This window comes from Bombina bombina, chromosome 1 (assembly GCF_027579735.1).
Source record: "Bombina bombina isolate aBomBom1 chromosome 1, aBomBom1.pri, whole genome shotgun sequence".
NCBI lineage: Eukaryota > Metazoa > Chordata > Amphibia > Anura > Bombinatoridae > Bombina > Bombina bombina.
This window is the reverse complement of record NC_069499.1, coordinates 689,911,253-689,930,485: the sequence shown is the minus strand read 5'-3', so window position 1 is coordinate 689,930,485 and position 19,233 is coordinate 689,911,253. Positions and strand designations below refer to the sequence as shown.

General features: G+C 38.9%; 1 protein-coding gene across 1 annotated transcript in view; it reads left to right on the top strand.

Moving 5' to 3' along the window:
• Positions 1–6,057: 6,057 nt before the first annotated feature.
• The window catches only part of LOC128645886 (putative defense protein Hdd11-like), a 32,517-nt gene continuing 19,341 nt past the window's right edge, over positions 6,058–19,233 (top strand). Inside the window, exons 1-4 of the mRNA XM_053699198.1 lie at positions 6,058–6,343; positions 6,534–6,646; positions 6,943–7,058; positions 12,174–12,238. Of these exons, the coding sequence (XP_053555173.1) occupies positions 6,145–6,343; positions 6,534–6,646; positions 6,943–7,058; positions 12,174–12,238 (493 nt within the window). The 5' untranslated portion in view covers positions 6,058–6,144. The remainder of the gene's footprint in view (positions 6,344–6,533; positions 6,647–6,942; positions 7,059–12,173; positions 12,239–19,233) is intronic.

Sequence of the window (19,233 nt, the reverse complement as noted above, 5' to 3'; positions counted from 1 at the left end):
GGTTAATACAGTACTTAACGACATCATTCACACAGATCAAGTAGGGTTTACACCTCGCCGGGAGGCACGAGATAATACAATAAGAGCCCTTACACTTTCAATGTATGCACAGCATCATGGCATCCCAGCAGTCCTTATGACAACCGACGCAGAAAAAGCTTTCGATAGAACAAATTGGCATTTCTTAAAACAAACCCTAGAAAGATTTGGTTTTGGAGCTAAGATAACTGATAGAATAAGTTGCCTCTACACAAACCCAAGTGCTAGAGTAAGAGTAAATGGTATGCTTTCAGAACCCTTTGCAATCAAGAATGGCACTCGCCAGGGATGCCCCCTCTCACCTATACTTTTTATATTGACAATGGAGGTGCTGGCCGCCCATGTGCGCGCAAACAGCGAAATCCAAGGTATCTCAATAGGCCCCAATAACTTCAAAATAGCTATGTATGCGGACGATGTCCTCTTCTCGATATCTTCCCCCTCTACAACTATTCCTGCTATCCTAGAGGAAATTGAAAGATTCGGTAAATTCTCAAATTTTTTAGTGAACCAATCGAAGTCGGAAGTTCTAAATATCTCATTAAATGCATCAGAATTCCAAGGTCTCGCATCGATCTGTTCATTACGCCTACAAGCAGAATCGATCAAATACCTGGGTATACACCTCTCCCCTCAGCACTCAGTCCTTTTTAAGAAAAACTATGAGACATTACTTAACAATATATTTAAAGACCTTAATATTTGGGCGACTAAGCCATTATCCTGGTGGGGAAGGGTCCATTCTATAAAAATGACGGTTTTACCTAAAATACTGTACATACTCCAAGCATTGCCACTACATCTGCCAAAATGGTATTTAACGAAGCTACAGAGACAGATTAACTCATATGTATGGGGTAGGATCAAGCCCAGAGTGAACAGAACCACTTTATACAGATCGACAGATACAGGAGGTATAGGGCTACCGAATATAGAAGAGTACTATCGGGCAGTGACACTCCAGAGAATAATAGACTGGCATGGGGCGACATCACATAAAGCATGGGTAGCTATTGACTCTCACATTCTTCAAGTTCCGTATGTCCGGGCGCTGTGTTGGGTCCCGGCAGACTTGAGACCACCACAATGTAGCCACCTAGACATCCACAAACACCTTTTCAAAGAGTGGGAGGGAATAAAAACTACTTATACACATATCTCATCAAAAAGATCTCCACTTTTCCCGGTAGTTTTGAACACAGAGATGATTGGAGGGTGGGACAGAGGCTTTAGAAGACTTAGGGAATGGGGATACACCGTCCCATTAAGCAGATTTTTAGAGGGAGGCAAATTGATGGACAGAAACAACCTCAGCACAGTGGCCGACGGCAGATTTACACACTGGCTTAAATATGCACAACTCAAGCACTTCCTACAGACATCCCCTCACAGGGAGGACTTCCTCCGACCAATGACACAGTTTGAGAGACTATGTGAGAGGGAGATGGCCGTCCAAGGCTCCCTAGCGACTTCTTGCAAGCTGTTGACGGAACCCCAGACTAAAAATCTACCGAATTTTGCATCTAGATGGGCATTAGATATACACATAGACACTGACATCAATACATGGGACACCATCTTTCGAAGGACAAAAAAATCCTCCACCTCTCCACAGATATTAGAACAGAACTATAAACTCCTTTCCCGCTGGTACCTAACACCGACCAGGCTAAACACAATATATCAAGACTCATCCCGATTATGTTGGAGGGGGTGCAGTGAGCAAGGCAGTTTGATACATATCTGGTGGGACTGTCCCCGAATACAATGTTTTTGGAGAGAAGTGGAATCTTACTTACAGAAAATAGGGGGAGGGAACCTCAGACTCACTCCTAAAGTGGCTCTCTTGAATGATAAGACACATATTACCTGTAAACTCAGAGCCCTATTGGTACAGATAGGGCTTAATGGGGCACGTTCAGTAATAGCAAGAGCATGGAAAACACCTACAACCCCGACATTAGAATCTTGGGTGGCGAGAACAGCTGAGCTTATTAGTTTGGAGGAGTATGGCTTCCTCAAAAGGAACAAGTTACCCTTTTTTCTAGATGCCAAATTTTTGTGGGAAGAGATTTACAACACTCCCTGAGGTAGAATAATAGACACAAGGCAGCTAAGGTTCTATTAACCACACATAAAGGCAGCAGTTGAACAGCAGATCTGGCGGCCGGGGGGGACCTGAGGAGGCATGTCGTCAAGGAATTCGATTGAACTAGGTGAGACTACTTGGAAATGTTTAAGAGTAATGACAGCTTAATTTAACATGAATAACTTACAGAGCACTGTATTAGGTTAAAGTTTATTCGTTTGAATTGTTATATTCTTGATTAGTATGTAAAGTCAAAATTGACTATTTATTCCTTCTTTTTGTAAAACGGAAAAACAAAATAAATATAAAAAAAAAAAAAAACAATAACATATATTTGCACAGATACCGAACTAAGGGTTAGATTATGAGTGGAGCGTTAGTTAAAAACGCTAAAATTATTTTTTTTTGTACTTGCTAATTCGCACTCATGTTACGAGTTTACAGTAAAAAGTTTGTGCTCTCACATTCACAAAGTTGCGGTAACAAATAGACTTTGAGAAGTCATGAACTCAAAATTGCATTCCCCCATAGACTTCAAAGGAGTCAAACAAGTTGAAAAAAAAATAAAACCTACAAATCATGCAAACGTGTTATTATGAATGTAACTGTACTTTTACATGTATTTTTGATGTGTTTTGTGACACTTTTGACTAGAGTAACAGTTAACCAGAACTCTGAAATCACGGTAATCAGTCAAGCACAAATTGCGATTGATCTCCTGCGTTCACATTTACTTTCAACTTATAATACAGGCGGAATTTAACTTGTACACAAACAGCCTCAAAAACTATAGCTTGCCACTCGTAATCTAGCCCTAAATAGGAAGTGATAGTGCATGCTAGCGTACAACTGATATACGTTACTCACTGACCGATAAGGACAAGTTTCTTACCTTTGTTAGTGGGCAAGGACACATCTAAAAAAAAAATATGTTATACAGTTTATAATACCATTTTTAAGATGAGTAAAGAATTACAAACTAGAACTCACAACCACTTACCATAAATTCAGAATTAATACATTATTGTAAACTAGTCCTAAAGCCCGTGTACACAGGCCATTTTTTGCAGTACAGCGGTCCCACCTCTTGCTCTCTCTCTATCCCCCCTCTCTTTTGCTCTCTCTTTCTCCCCTCTCTTTTGCTCTCTCTTTCTCCCCTCTCTGTTGCTCTCTCTCTCCCCCTCTCTTTTGCTCTCTCTCTCCCCCCTCTCTTTTGCTCTCTCTCTCCCCCCTCTCTTTTGCTCTCTCTCTCCCGCCTCTCTTTTGCTCTCTCTCTCCCCACTCTCCTTTGCTCTCTCTCTCCCCCATCTCTTTTGCTCTCTCTACCCCCTCTCTTTTGCTCTCTCTCCCCCCCTCTCTTTTGCTCTCTCTCCCCCTCTTTTGCTGTCTCTCTCCCTCTCTTTTGATCTCTCTCTCTCCCTCTCTTTTGCTCTCTCTCTTCCCCCCTCTCGTTTGATCTCTCTCCTCTTGTTTGCTCTCTCGCTCCTCTTGTTTGCTCTCTCTCTCCTCTCTTTTGCTGTCTCTTTCCCTCTCTTTTGCTCTCTCTCCCCCTCACTTTTGTGCTCGCTCCCCCTCTCTTTTGTGCTCTCTCCCCCCTCTCTTTTGTGCTCTCTCCCTCTCTTTTGTGCTCTCTCCCCCTCTCTTTTGTGCTCTCTTCCCCCTCTATTTTGTGCTCTCTCCTCCCTCTCTTTTGTGCTCTCTCCCCCCTCTCTTTTGTGCTCTCTCCCCCCCCTCTCTTTTGTGCTCTCTCCCCCTCTCTTTTGTGCTCTCTCCCTCCTCTCTTTTGTGCTCTCTCCCCCCTCTCTTTTGTGCTCTCTCCCCCTCTCTTTTGTGCTCTCTCCCCCCTCTCTTTTGTGCTCTATCCCTCTCTCTTTTGTGCTCTCTCCTCCTCTCTTTTGTGCACTTCCCCCCTCTCTTTTTTGCACTCTCTTCCTCTCTTTATCCCCCCTCTTCTGCTCTCTATATCCCCCCTCTCTTTAGAGCTCTCTATCTCTCGGCAGTCGTCCCTGGCATCTGGCCCTGCCCGGTCCCGGCCACGTCACGCCCGACCCCGCCCACGTCATGCCCGGCCCTGCCCACGTCGCACCCGCCTGGCCACGCCCACTCCACCACACGCCACCAGGTGCCAGGTCAGATGGAAGGCCAGGTGTGTTTGTCCTCGCGTGCAGTCTCTACTGCGCATGACAGCTTCGGACAAACACACTTGGCCTTTTATTATATAGGATAATTAGTTAACTTCTCATAAATATTCATTGGTGTTTTCCTGATATTAAATTTACTTCTGTTATCTAATGTTCTTTGTTCTACTGGTATTCTTTGTTTAAGAGAATACCTAGGTAGATTCAGAAGCACCTAGGCAGTACTGGGAGCTAGCTGGTTATTGGCAGCTGCAGGTATATGCTCCTTGCCATTGGCTCATTTGATGTGTTCATCTAACTACCAGTAGTGCATTGCTGCTTTTTCAACAAAGGATACCAAGTGAATAAAGCAAATTTGATAACAGATGTGAATTGGAAACTTGTTTCAAATGTTATGATCTATCTGAATTATGAAAGAAAAATGTGGAGTTTCATGTCCCTTTAATATGTATAGCTTTAAAGAAAGAACAGGAAGAGGTGAAATGATAGAAATCTGGTATATTAAGATTTAATGAAGCTGAGGATAAAAGTATTTTTTTTTTTAAAGAGCAACAACAAAAAGAGGTGTGATGATCACAAATGGGAGGGTAGTAGGTTCAAGAGTAATTGGAGAGAGCTCTTCTATTCAGAAAGGGGGGGGGGGGTAATTAATGAATAAGATTTTCAAAAGACATGATAGGAACAAATACTGTAAAGACATTGATTGACAATTTTATCTGAAGCGTAGGAACATGCCAGAATATTGAGAAAAAGAATCTGGTTCTTAACTGCAATCAAATTCTGTGTTTTTATGTTGTGAACTTGTGACTGTCCGGTTGGTTTGATCCTATGAACATCATTCAGTCTGGTGCTTTTTTAGTTGATATTCTGATAATATGAAATGTATTGAACAATTAGTAAAGGACCCTTAACAGTTTAAATTGCATAATCAACATATGCATAATAAATGACAATGCAATAGCACTTTTGAATTTGAATTTCAAATGAGCTGTAGATTTTTTTCGGACAAATTTCAAAACTTTAATTTTTCATCCCCCTGTATAATGTGACAGCCATCAGCCAATGACAAAATGCATATACGTATATTCTGTGAATTCTTACACATGCTCAGGAGCTAATGCCTCAGAAAGTGTGTGTATAAAAATATTGTGCACATTTTTATAATGGAAGTTAATTTGAAAGTTGTTTATAATTGCTTGCTCTATCTGAATCATGAAAGTTTAAATTTGATTTTAATGGTCCTTTAAGAAACCAAAATAATTGACTGTGAAGTGTCATCCACATTGATTCACTCAGTCATATTCCAACATGTATGTATTGATAACTGATCGATAAATATAATATATAAAATATTTAAATATAAAATACCTACAGAATAATAACTTTATAATGCTCAATGCAGTAAGATATTTTTATCATAAAATAATTAACATCAATCCATATTACTAGAAATTTAATTTTTGCTGGTGCACCTCGTACCAAATACTGATAATTCCATATATTAGTGAAGGTTGGTATCAGAGAAGAAGGATTGGATGAAAGAGTGTTTGGAGCAGTGTTCATGTTTTCATGTCAAGTATTTCCAATCAGCAACGCTCTAGCTCTGTCTGTTGGGGCAGAAGGTTAAGCAATATAAATGCTGATGGAATGCAACAAAAATTGATTAAGTTTGTGGTTAAGCATTGTAATACTTTACACTTACATAACATGTACAGTTGCCCCACACTAACTGTAAAAGTTTTTATGGTTTGCATAACTAAAAAGTATGAGGAACAAATTGGGCACCAACCAGAAAGGGGCGGAAATGTTAACTTCAGTGTCTTTGCAGTGTGATCTGAAAAAGTCCTTATAATCTGAAGAGGTTTTTATACACAGAAGATGTATCTACAAAATGAATTGAGTGTGTTTATTTTGCTGACCATTCTTGGTGTTTCTGTGTGCTTACCGACTGGGGCCCCTATATCTGCCTGTCAATCAATGATGCCTGCTCACCCAGGAGTCCTTCCACAGTCAACCCCATCACCCTACATGTTTAAGATTGGCACCAGCTCTTTCCAGAATGGCAAACCAATAAAAGGTAATTTTCCAATTAAGCCTTTTTTCTTTTGCACCAAATTCAGTATTTTTAGTTGTATATTTTTCTTCTGTCTTTATGTAATAATGTATGTAAATTTGTAGACTTTAGATATGTATTCCACTGACCTTGCAGAAAACATGTTTTTCTACCAATCTTTGCTTGTTTTATTTTTATTTTATTTTTTTTGCAGTGGAGATATTGGGCCCAACATATAGTGGGTTACTTTTGACAGCTCGGACCTTTAATAGCACAGATCTGCTTGGAAGCTGGCTGCAGCCACCAAATAATACCAAGATTTTACCGGTAAATAAGGATCTTTTCTGTAAAAAGTCGGATTAATGAATAGGTAGAAATATACTCATAATGCTGTGGAAATGTATTTACAGAAACTAGAAGTGTTTGTGAAAATACAGATAAAGTTTTATTTTTTACATTTGATAATTAGTTGAACAAATATATTTGTTAATAACATACTAAAAATATGAACTACTCAAAGAAGTGAAAAATATATATGATACAGCATCATACTATAAAGCAACACAAAAAAATGTGTTATGTATTAAACTGAGGGATTTTTTTTTATTTTTTTTAACATTTAGTGTCCTGAGAACCCCACCGGTGCAATTACCCATTCCAATACTAATATAAAGACACAATCTACAATGTATACATGGATGCCACCAGATTCAAATTGTCCACCTGTTATATTTTTTAGGTGAGTTTGCTTAAGTATAAATGTATCCTCCATGTTTAATTATAGCAGATGCTGCAGAATTATGTTTGACATATATTATCTTGCCTTTCAGAGTAACTAATTATCAGTATTTACCATTTTGTTTAAGGGAATGATGAAAAAAATTAAATCGAATAGGGTAGATACAAGCGTCATGCCTATGTTTAACTCTGGTAACTATAAATTAAATTGAATAGGGTAGATACAACGTCATGCCTATGTTTAACTCTGGTAACTATAAATTAATTTGAATAGGGTAGATACAACTTCATGCCTATGTTTAACTCTGGTAACTATAAATTAAATTGAATAGGGTAGATACAACTTCATGCCTATGTTTAACTCTGGTAACTATAAATTAAATTGAATAGGATAGATACAACTTCATGCCTATGTTTAACTCTGGTAACTATAAATTAAATTGCTTTTAATGGAACAATTTTGCTATAATGGGATATTAAGGTTTAGTTCCTAGGTTCATAATGTTTACATTTGTAATGTGTTGCTTCAAATAAGAGATGTCCAATGTTTTCAAATAATGGCCCCACACACAGAGCGTGTAATTATTCATTTTTCTTTCAAAATTGAAATATTTTATTGAGAGCTTAAAGGGACAGGCTACACCAAAATTGTTATTGTTAAGATAGATTACGCCTTTACTACCCATTCCCCAGCTTTGCACAACCAACATTGTTATATTAATCATTTATAACATTTAAACCTCAACATTTCTGCCTGTTTCTAAGCCACTACAGACGGCCTCTTATCACATGCTTTTTTATTAGATTTTCACAACAAGAGATTGCAAATGCATGTGTGTCATTAAAGATAACATTGTGCTCTCTCCCTTGGAGTTGCGCACGACACAGCACTAATTGGCTAAAATGCAAGTCAATAGATAATAAATAGCCATGTGATAAGGGACTGTCAGAAGAGGCTTAAATACAAGGCAATCACAGAGGTAAAAAGTATATTAATATAACTGTGTTGGTTTTGCAAAATTGGGGTAATAAAGGGGTTATCTACCTTTTTAAATAATACAAATTTAGGTGTAGTCTGTCCCTTTAAGAAAGTCTATAATTAATGTTATAAATCTGTAAGGCCAATTAAATAAAATACACTTGAGGCTCAGTCTGTATTATGGAAATCAAAATAAAAAACATAAACTGTTTTACAGTAACATAAATAAATGTACCTAGGAAATCTTTGTGACAATGCATATCTTTAATATGCTTTAAAAATGTTTGCCTTTTCTTTTCAATATTTCTTTCACTATTTGTAACATAAAACCAAAACAGCAGCACAGATGGGAGTGAAAAAAAGGTAAATTTGGTAAATGTGAAGAGAGAAAAATATCATTGTTTCTGTCAACATAGGGCCGACTTTTCATTCCTACCAAAACAAAATTAAAGGGATAGGAAAGTCAAAATTAAACTTGCATGATTCAGATAGAATGTGCCATTTTAAGACACTTTTAAATTCAGTTCTATTTTCAAATGTGCTTTGTTCTCTTAGTATCCCTTGTTAAAAAAAGAATATGCACATATCATACACTAGTGGGAGCTGCTGCTAATTGGTGCCTGCACACATTTGTCTCTTGTGATTGGCTAAATAGATTTTTTCAGCTTCCTGTCAGTAGTACAATGCTGTCCCTTCAGCAATAGATAACAAGAGAATGAAGAAAATGTGATAATGGAATTAAATTAGAAAGTTGTTTAAAATTGTATATTATATCAGAATCATAAAACTTAAGATTGTTCTTTCATGAGTCAGACCATACAATTTTAAACAACTTTCCAATATACTTCTATTATCAATTTTTCTTCACTTTCTTGTTATACTTTGTTAAAAAGCAGAAAGGTAAGTTCAGAAATGTGCAAGTGTCAGGCAGCAGTTATGCAACAATGTTATACATTAGCAAGAGCACTAGATGGCAGCACTAGTTCCTGTCATGTAGTGCTGCAGACATGTGCACGCTACCTATCTAGATATCTCCTCAAAAAAGAATAACAAGAAAATGTCATGCTAAAAGTAAATTGGAAACTTTTTAAAATGATGTTCTCTATCTAAATCATAAAAGAAAAATTGTGAGTTTCATGCCCCTTTAATGGAAGGTGGGTACATTAAACTGCTGGGTACAACTACAACAACAGTGTTACTACTCACCATGCTGTTGTTTTCTTCTCCTGTGTCTGCAACTCTCTTCAAAGCTATTCTCTTATTTTAACCCTTCAAAAGTGCTTGTTAGCAAAGTTCGCCATCTTGGAATTTAAGTTTTCTTTTTTGTCTTCTGGACAAGCTGTACCATGCGGGAGCTGTATATTTCTGCAGTGGCTGCATTTCTCTATATTATTCCTGATGGATGTTTTTTATATGTTATGCAACTTTTAAACTGTGTACAAAAAACTGCATTAAAGGGACAGTAACGTCAAAATTAAAGCATCATTATTCAGATAGGGGATGCAATTTTAAACTTTTTAAACTTTTATCATCAATTTTGCTTTGTTCTTTTGGTATTCTTTGTTGAAGGCTAAACCTAAGTAAGCTCATCTGCTAATTCCTAAGCCCTTGAAGGCGGCCTCTTATCTCAGGGCATTTTGACAGGTTTAAACAGCTAGACAGCGCTAGTTCATGTGTGCCATATAGATAAAATCGGGCTCACTGATCGGCTAAAATGCCAGTCTTTCAAAAGAACTGAAATAAGGGGGCAGTCTGCAGAGGCTTAGATACAAGGTAATCACAGAGGTAAAAAGTATATTAAAGAGACAGTCTACTCCAGAATTTTTATTGTTTTGCATAACCAACACAGTTATATTAATATACTTTTTACCTCTGTGATTACCTTGTATCTACCTCTGCAGACTGCCCCCTTATTTCAGTTCTTTTGACAGACTTGCATTTTAGCCAATCAGTGCTGACTCCTAGGTAATTCCACGGACGTGAGCACAAAGTTATCTAATTGGCACACATGAACTAACACCATCTAGCTGAGAAAACTGTCAAAATGCATTCAGAAAAGAGGCGGCCTTCAAGGGCTTAGAAATTAGCATATAAGCCTACCTAGGTTTAGCTTTGAAATAACAATACCAAGAAAACAAAGTAAATTTGATGATAAAAGTAAATTGGAAAGTTGTTTAAAATTACATGCCCTATGTGAATCAAGAAAGTTTAATTCTGACTAGACTTTCCCTTTAATATAACCTTGTTAGTTATGCAAAACGGTGAATGGATACTAAAGGGAATATCTATCTTTTAACACAATAACAATTTTGGAGTAGACTGTCCCTTTAATGTACCTCTTCTGCTTCCTATTGTGTGAGCTAATCCAAAGTGCAGCTTACAGCAGTCAAAAAGTCAGCAACGTCACTGAGCTGGGAAAGTGCACATAATGTAGCAATACGTGTGTACCATTATGGTGGTACCAAGGTGAAGAGCTTATGTAAAGGGTGAAAATAGGAGAACGTCTTTAAAGACAGCTGGAGACGCAGAAGGAAAAAACAATAGTATGGTGAGTAGTGACCCTGCTACTGTTGTACTCAGCAGTTGAATGTCCCTTTAAAAAGTGATTTATACATTTAATCTGTACCAAGATATTGCCTGTGAAATATTTTTTTGTGAAAAACAATCTTGAAATGTATTTTTTTTTTTATATAGTCTGCCCCCCCCCCCCCCCCCCCACACACACACACACACACTTTTTTCTATTTGCTATTGAGTATAATGTTAGTGCACTCCCATGCCAGTTACTATATTGCAGAGGCATGGCCACTCACTACCATTATACTCAGTAGAGCAGATGGTACAGCCTGCAAACTGCTGCTGAAGGTGTCAGCCAGCTGTATAGAAGAAGGTATTCACTTATAAAATACATTTACATAAAGATCTTGTTTCATAACATTATAGTTTCACAGGCATTGTTTATTCTAGATTCATATGCAGTGCTTCTTCGAGTTTATCTTGTTGTGGGCAGTATTATTAGAGTTTAGAGAGCCTAATTTACTTAATTCTCTTGTTATCCTTTGGTGAAAAGCATAGATAGGTAGGCTCAAGAGCATTAATGCACTACTGGGAGCTAACGCTGATTAGATACACACGTATGCCTCTTGTCATTGACCCGCTAGATTTATTCAGTTAGCTCTGAATAATGCGTTGCTGCTCTGAAGCTGACAAACTATACATTTAAAGGGACAATCAATTTAAAATTAAACTTTCATGATTCAGATAGAGAATACAATTTTAAACAACTTTCCAATTTACGTCCATTAACGAAATGTGCACAGTCTTTTTATATTTTCACTTTTTGAGTCACCAGCTCCTGCTGAGCATGTGCAAGAATTCACAGAATATCCATATATGCATTGGTGATTGGCTTATGGCTGTCACATGATACAGGAGGAGTGGAAATAGACATAACTTTGAAATTTGTCAGAAAAAAAATCTACTTCTCATTTGAAGTTCAGACTTAGGGGCCGATTTACCATCTGTCGCACGGACATGATACACTGTAGCGATCATGTCCGCCCCACATCGCTGAATGCCAGTGAACTGGTGCTGGTGAACTGCTTGTGCAATGGCGCCCACTGCAGATTCGCTCTAGTAGGGGGTGTCAATCAACCCGATCGTACACGATCAGGTAGATTGATGTCCGACGCCTCAGAGGAGGTGTATGAGTTAAGGAGCAGCGGTCTTAAGACTATACCATTTTTTTACTGCATATTTTAATTTCGTTTTGCTGTTCTCAAGGTAAAAATTGCCTTTAGATAATAAAGAATCTTTTTAGAAGATCTCACAAGCAGAGAGACCATTAGAAGATCTCACAAGCAGAGAGACCATTAGAAGATCTCACAAGCAGAGAGACCATTAGAAGATCTCACAAGCAGAGAGACCATTACATCATTGGGCAGTAAGGCAGGTGTCAGCTGGGTTTTTCACGTCTGTCTAGTAAAGTTTGATCATTGGGCCTTATCAGTTCAGTTGGGGCCATCAGAAATATAATAACCAGAAATTATAATGTGAATCGAAGTAATGAAAAAGATGACTGAAAAGTTTCATGCACTCAAAATATTTTCTAACCTTTATGGATCTTGTTTTAAACAGAGCAACAGTAGCTCAGAGCTTTGCTATGTACTGGCTTGATGTTCAATCTACTGCTATTTGGAAAGGTATGTAAATCCAGGAATATTTTTTTTAATTTTTTTTATTTTTTTATTAAAGGGCCATTACAGTAATCAATCTGGTTTGTGTGACTAGTGTTGCTAATTGGGTCATCAGCAGTTTCCGCACAGGTCCAGCAATTCTCTGGGGCACCCAATAAGTACTTTTTGGGGTTAAACACATAGAATTGCAGGGTCAATAGTGATAAAAGTTGCTCTGATGGGCATGTAATTTTTTTCACTATAATGACCCATTAAAAAACTCTAATCAAGACAGCGGGGCATATTTATCAAGCTCCATATGAAGCTTGAGGTCCCTTGTTTCAGGCGAGTCTTCAGGCGAGCCGGAAACAAAAGTTATCAAGAAGTTATGAAGCAGCGGTCTAAAGACCGCTGCTCCATAACTTGTCTGCCTGCTTTAAAGCGGCGGACAGATATCAACCCGATCAAATTCGATGAGGTTGATTGACACCCCCTCCTAGCGGCCGAATGGCCGCAAATCTGCAGGGGGCGGCATTGTACCAGCAGTTCAGGACTGCTGCTGCAATGATAAATGCCGACAGCATACATTTATCGATGGGCAGCGATGTGCAGTGGACATAATATGCTACTTTGTATCATTTCCGCTCGCACATTGTTAAATATGCCCCAGCATGTCTACATAATAAAAAACATAAAAAATTGCATTATAAATTATCAAAAATATAAACAAAATGTATACTTACCTGATAAATGAATGTATTTCATATTGGTAAGGGTCCACAATGCATTACTCCTGGGATTCAACTTCTGGCTACTAGGAGGAGGCAAATATTCCCAAAATTGCATTCCTCCCACCTCACTGCTATGCCAGTCTGACGTATAATAATTAAGATAATAGGGCGGGGTTTATGGACTCTCAACACCATGAAAGAAAGAAATTTATCAGGTAAGCATACATTTTGTTTTCTTTCATAAGGTGGTGAGAGTCCACGATCCATTACTCCTGCAAAACTAATAACTTTTAATTTCGTTGAGACAAAAAAAATGAAAAAGGCAAGCACCTAATTCCCAGACACTGCTGCCTGGAGATCTTTTCTACTAAAAGCCGCTTCAGAGGAAGCAAAAACATCAAAATGCTAGAATTTAGTAAAAGTATGTAGGGATGACCATATTGCTGCCTTGCAAATTTGTTAAACAGAAGCATCATTTTTAAAAGCCTACAAAGTGGAAACTGATCTGGTAAAATGGGCTGTAATCCAATTTGGGGGAGACTTACCCGCCTCCAAGTAAACTTTGTGAATCAGGAGTCTTAGCCAAGAAGCTAAAGAAACTGCTGTGGCTTTCAAGCCATTAAGTGCACTGGAGAAATGAATAAATCGATTGGAAGATTGTCTTAAATCTTTTGTAAATTATGCAAAAGTCTTTCCTTAGAATTTTGAGTGTCAAGACAAAGAGAAGGAACAATAATTTTTGCAAAACATTTTCGTTACTATATTTAATGAAATTAAACAATACCATTTTTTCCTCCATATTTTAATTTCGTTTCACTGTTCTCAAGGTAAAAATTGCCTTTAGATAATAAAGAATTTTTTGAGTCAATCTCACAAGCAGAGAGATCATTACATCATTGGGCAGTAAGGCAGGTGTAAGCTTGGTTTTTCACGTCTGTCTAGTGAAGTTTGATCATTGGGCCTTATCAGTTAAGTTGGTGCCATCAGAAATATAATAACCAGAAATTATAATGTGAAACGAAGTAATGAGAAAGATGACTCCCCCCACCCCTACCCTGCATATGAAAAGACCCTTTACACAAACAGGAGCAAGCTGGAGTAGGTAGAAAACAGTCTACTTCTAAAACTTTGGGGCATGGTTAGGAGTCTGAAAATCGGCACAATATTATTTAAGAATTTGCAAAACTATACATTTTAAAAAAAACAAAAACCTGTATGGGCTATACAAATGGATCATCTACAAAACATTTATGCAAAGAAAAATTAAGTGCACAATGTCCCTTTAAGCCAGAATGCTCTTCTTGTTAAAACTGATAATGCCATATTTTTAGAATTTATTCTAATAATCTTAATAGCATTGCATATGAAGGCATTAGCTGATATAATAAGCCTCAAACGACTGTGAAATTCTTCATCAACAAAATCATCTGAAATGTGATCAGATAAAATATCACATCATAGATGACTTCAACAAATAACACGCTTGAAGAAAAGCCTTTCTGTGAAAAGATTCTAATTTCTTGTTTATTGGGTCTTTAAAGGAAGTACTATCCTCTAAAAAGATAGTAGTGCGTTTTGGAAGAATAGAGATGGTGCCATCCATATTTGGGATAGTTTTCCAAAGGTCAACAGTAGCAGCTGGTAAAGGAAACATAATTTTAAATGCAAAAGACAGTAAAGAGGCAGACCAGGCTTTCACCATTCTGGTAATCATTTCTGAAATCGCATTAGGGACTGGTAGAACTTCTAGAGTCTTGACAGAAGGTTTGAAAATTAAGTCCATGGCCTCTAGTTATCAACGTGTCTACTTACCTGCCATCGCCGGCCCCAATACGCCCGCCTAAGCTCGCCTACCATAGCCGCCGCGGACCTGAATACGCTCTCCAAAGTTATCAATAAAGCTGTCAAAAAGCCGCGCACCAAGTACGGGGCGATGAGCAGCGGACTGTGATAGTTATCACTCATCCGATCTCGCTGCTCTTCGGCTTTTTGACAGCTTTATTGACAAGCTGTCACTAAGCACCCACACTAAACTATACTGTTCTACCTCCTATACCGGTGCCCCCCGCAACTAAATAAAGTTATTAACCCCTAAACCGCCACTCCTGGATACCGCCGCAACTATAATAAATGTATTAACCCCTAAAACTTAATATTTAAGTTAGGGGGGTGTTAGGGTTAGGTTTAGGGGTTAATAATTTTATTATAGTGGCGGCAGAATAGGGGGGCAGGATAGGGGTTAATAAATTTATTATAGGTGGCGACGGTGTAGGGGGGGCAGATTAGGGGTTAATAAGTTTAATATAGGTGGCGGCGGGGTCCGGGAGCGGCGGTTTAGAGGTAAAAAATTTATTTAGTTGCGGCGGGGTCCGGGATAGGCAGGATAGGGGTTTATAAATTTATTATAGGTGGCGGCGGTATAGGGGGGGCAGGATAGGGGTTACTAGGTATAATGTAGGTGGCGGCGGGGTCCGGGAGCGGCGGTTTAGGGGTTAACATATTTATTATAGTGGCGGCGGGATCCGGGAGCGGTGGTTTAGGGGTTAATCAGTTTATCAGAGTGGCGGTGGGCTCCGGGAGCAGCGGTTTAGGGGGTAATAACTTTATTTAGTTGGAGCGGTGTAGGGGGGACAGATTAGGGGTGTTTAGACTCGGGGTACATGTTAGGGTATTAGTTGCAGATGTTTCCCATAGGAATCAATGGGATGTCGGGCAGCAGCGAACATGAACTTTCGCTATGGTCAGACTCCCATTGATTCCTATGGGATCCGGCGCCTCCAGGGCGGCGGATTGAAAACCAGGTACGCTGGGCCGGAAAAGTGCCGATCGTACCTGCTAGTTTTTTGATAACTAGCAAAAGTAGTCAGATTGTGCCGAACTTGTGTGCGGAACATCTGGAGTAACATAAGAATCGATCTGTGTCGGACTGAGTCCGGCGGATCGAAGCTTACGTCACTAAATTCTACTTTTGCCGGTGTGTAGGGCTTGATAACTAAGGCGAATCAGCCTCGCCACAAATACGCTGCGGAATTCCAGCGTATTTGAGGTTGACGGCTTGATAACTAGAGGCCCAAGTGTTTAATGGATTTATCTTCAGAAAGCTTAGAGACTTGAAGAGATGTTCCAGCATAAAAGAGGAAGATTTTGAATCCTGATCAGCCACTGACTCCTGATTATCAGAAAGTAGTTCACCTTCAGAGTTGAGGTATTAGAGTCTGAATATGAAAGCAATTGCTTAGCAGATCTGATCTTAAGAGATACAGCATGACTAGATAAATAAACTGTAGATTGCTTGTCAGAGACTCTTTTGTGCTTACTTGAAGGAGGCATGACTGCCAATATCTCAGACATAATAGAGTGTACAAATTCTGGAGCAAAATCAGAAGAACCCTCTTGAACTGTACATAGGGAGGACAAACTCATTTAGAGGCAAGGACAGCATTTGACTGGTTAGTATGCATAAGGTGAACTATACATAGCGTGCATAGCTGAGCTGGAGGAGTAACAAAACCCAGCTTGCAAAAACAAATCACATAAATGATCCGAAGATCTGTCCTCTAAAGAATCTAAATTAAAGGAAGTGGGGACAGTTCTAGGCTGCTCCATTACAAAAGAAGTGAAATACAGACAAATATAACACAAATTCGGATTTATATTCCGTAAATCATGTATATAGGTAGCATATAAGAGATGTAATAATGTCAGGGATTTAAACAGAAAAGCCCGAGAGCAATAGAATACAGCAGAGAAATAAGCCATCTATAAGGACCCCTTTAATATTAAATATACAAACAATAAAATCTCAATGATAAAATGTACTCTTGAAAATTTTAGTATCTTACCCCCACCTCGCAGAATAAGTAAAAAAGAAGAAGACACCCTTTAGAAATAGCTTTCCGTTTTCAGTAGCGCTGCTGTCGAGTAAGAGATGCAGGAAAAATGATGCGTGGGAAAAACTATTTACTACTGTGCTGCTGCGCCAGCCATAAAATGCCCATACAATTTTAGAGTACGCTAACCTAAACATGTGTTAGTAGCAAGGATCAAAATAAAAAACTGTGCATTAGCTGAGTCGCTGTGTGCATATCAAGTAATGGAGCGCGTGTTAACAGAAAATAGGGGGACGCATACATATTATACATAAATATCAATATAGCTACCAAAACTCTTAAAGTCAAAGAACCTCAAGTTATGAGGAAAGTGTGTATATTAATAATAAAAAAAAAAGGTCCTTAATGCCCATTAAAGTCTCTCTGTCCCACATCTAAACTAGACTTGTGCACGGCGGAAACATTCGTTTCGGACCGATTTAGAATTTTGTGTACGGATCGATTCGAATTCGGATACATTCGAATGTATTCGTTTCGGATTCAAATAAATTCGGATGGATTCAGTTCAGATTTGATTTGAAAATTTCGGAAGTTTGGTATGTGTTAGGTGGGATGTGCTGTGTATTACACTAGTATTATGTACTGTATATTAGGTGTAACCCATCTGAATCAACATAAGTACCAACCTCACAGGTACCAGCTACATAATATGCACAGAGCTAGCAGAGGTAAACTAACATACAGTACATATTACTAGTGTAATACACAGCACATCCCACCTAAGTACCAACCTCACAGGTACCAGCTACATAATGTGCCCTGCACAGAGCTGGCAGAGTAATATAACCTAATATACTGTACAATACTAGTGTAATTGTGATTAGTCCATGGCCATTCGAATGTAACGAATAAATCTGAACTAATTCGGATTTATTTGTTACAAATGCATTCGGATTAGTTTAATTGCTAGGAAAATTCGAATCGATCTGAAGCTCTGAATTTGACAAATTCGTCCGAATTTCGATTCAAAACAAAACGCACATGTCTAATCTAAACTAAGTTACATAATAAGCTCTAGAATAAATGTGTTGGCTATTTGAATGCAAAATGTGATACAATATACTTACCTGAACTGCACCCATTCTACTGTGTTTACCAGCTGCAGAAATGACTGATTCCAGTAGAAAGCCCATTCAGTGCTAAACCCATTACAGCAGAGGATCTGGTTGTGGAGTATACCAACGACTCAACAGGAGGAGGCTGAGGGACCTGTCCCCAGTGACACCTGTAGTAGGCTTGACCCGCAACACCTTTGGCAGGCTTGTGATCAATTCCTATACAGGGAGTAATTCTGTCACTACCCAACACTCCAATATCCCTTCTGTCTCTCAGTAACAGCTCTCTGAGGGGGGTAGGCCTCAAATCAGTCTGAGGATCCCTCTCATCAAAAAATCCAGAGCACCTTTAATTCTTGACCTTCCTCATTGGAGGCAAAAATAAAACTGGCATACCAGTGAGGTGGGAGGGATGAAATGCTCTTGGAAGTTTTGGGAATCTTTGCCTCCTCCTTGTGGCCATGTGTTGAAACCTAGGAATAATGGATCATAGACTCTCACCACCTTATGGTATAAATATATTTTGAAATTTTTTGATAAGGCGATATGATTTATAGACATTTGGGAGTTTGCCAATGGGCTTCATTGTAAAGGCAAGGCGTTAAAACTCATTGAGCATTGATTCACCTATCTTTTTCACTGTTACGTTAGCAATTGTTCCTGCCATTGACATGGTTGTATGAGGTGCCCAATACATGATATCTCACATGTAAAAAGAGACCTATTAGCACAAAAACAATAATTAGAAGTAGCCTTGCTGGATAGAGCAAAAGATGTTTCCAGGGACTGGCTGTGGGTGTTATGGAGCAATCAGAGGTGTCGCAGGGTGGTGGGGGCAGGAAGGTACTAGCTCCCTAGCATAATGGCTGGCCCCCCCATGTGCCCTTTCAACTGTGATTGGCCCTCATTTTCCCACCCCACTCTACCCAGGCTCAGCCAGCTGTGTGCCGGCCCTGCCTAGAACACGCCCTGATCCCGTCTATCGCACCCCTTGACACCTGTGGATTACCTGGCCCCATCCAAAACAATGGTAGGCCACTGAGAAATGCCCCCCTTGTAACTATTTTCTGGATATGCCACAGGGGGCATTCTAGAGCCGTGGTCTGTCTTTTTTACCTCAACACAGCATGCTAATTCATAAAAGCTGTATTTCCCCAGTGTATATTTTAGAGTGGACTTTTTTATACAGAGATATTGTGTTTTTCATTTTTTTAATTTTTTTGTAATGTTCTGAAGGGTTTTTTGCGAATATCCTTCACAACAGAACTCTTTCTATACAATGAATTGTTTTAAAGTTGCAACTTTCGGCTTGTGACGGGTACAAATCTTTATTCCGCAATTTTCAG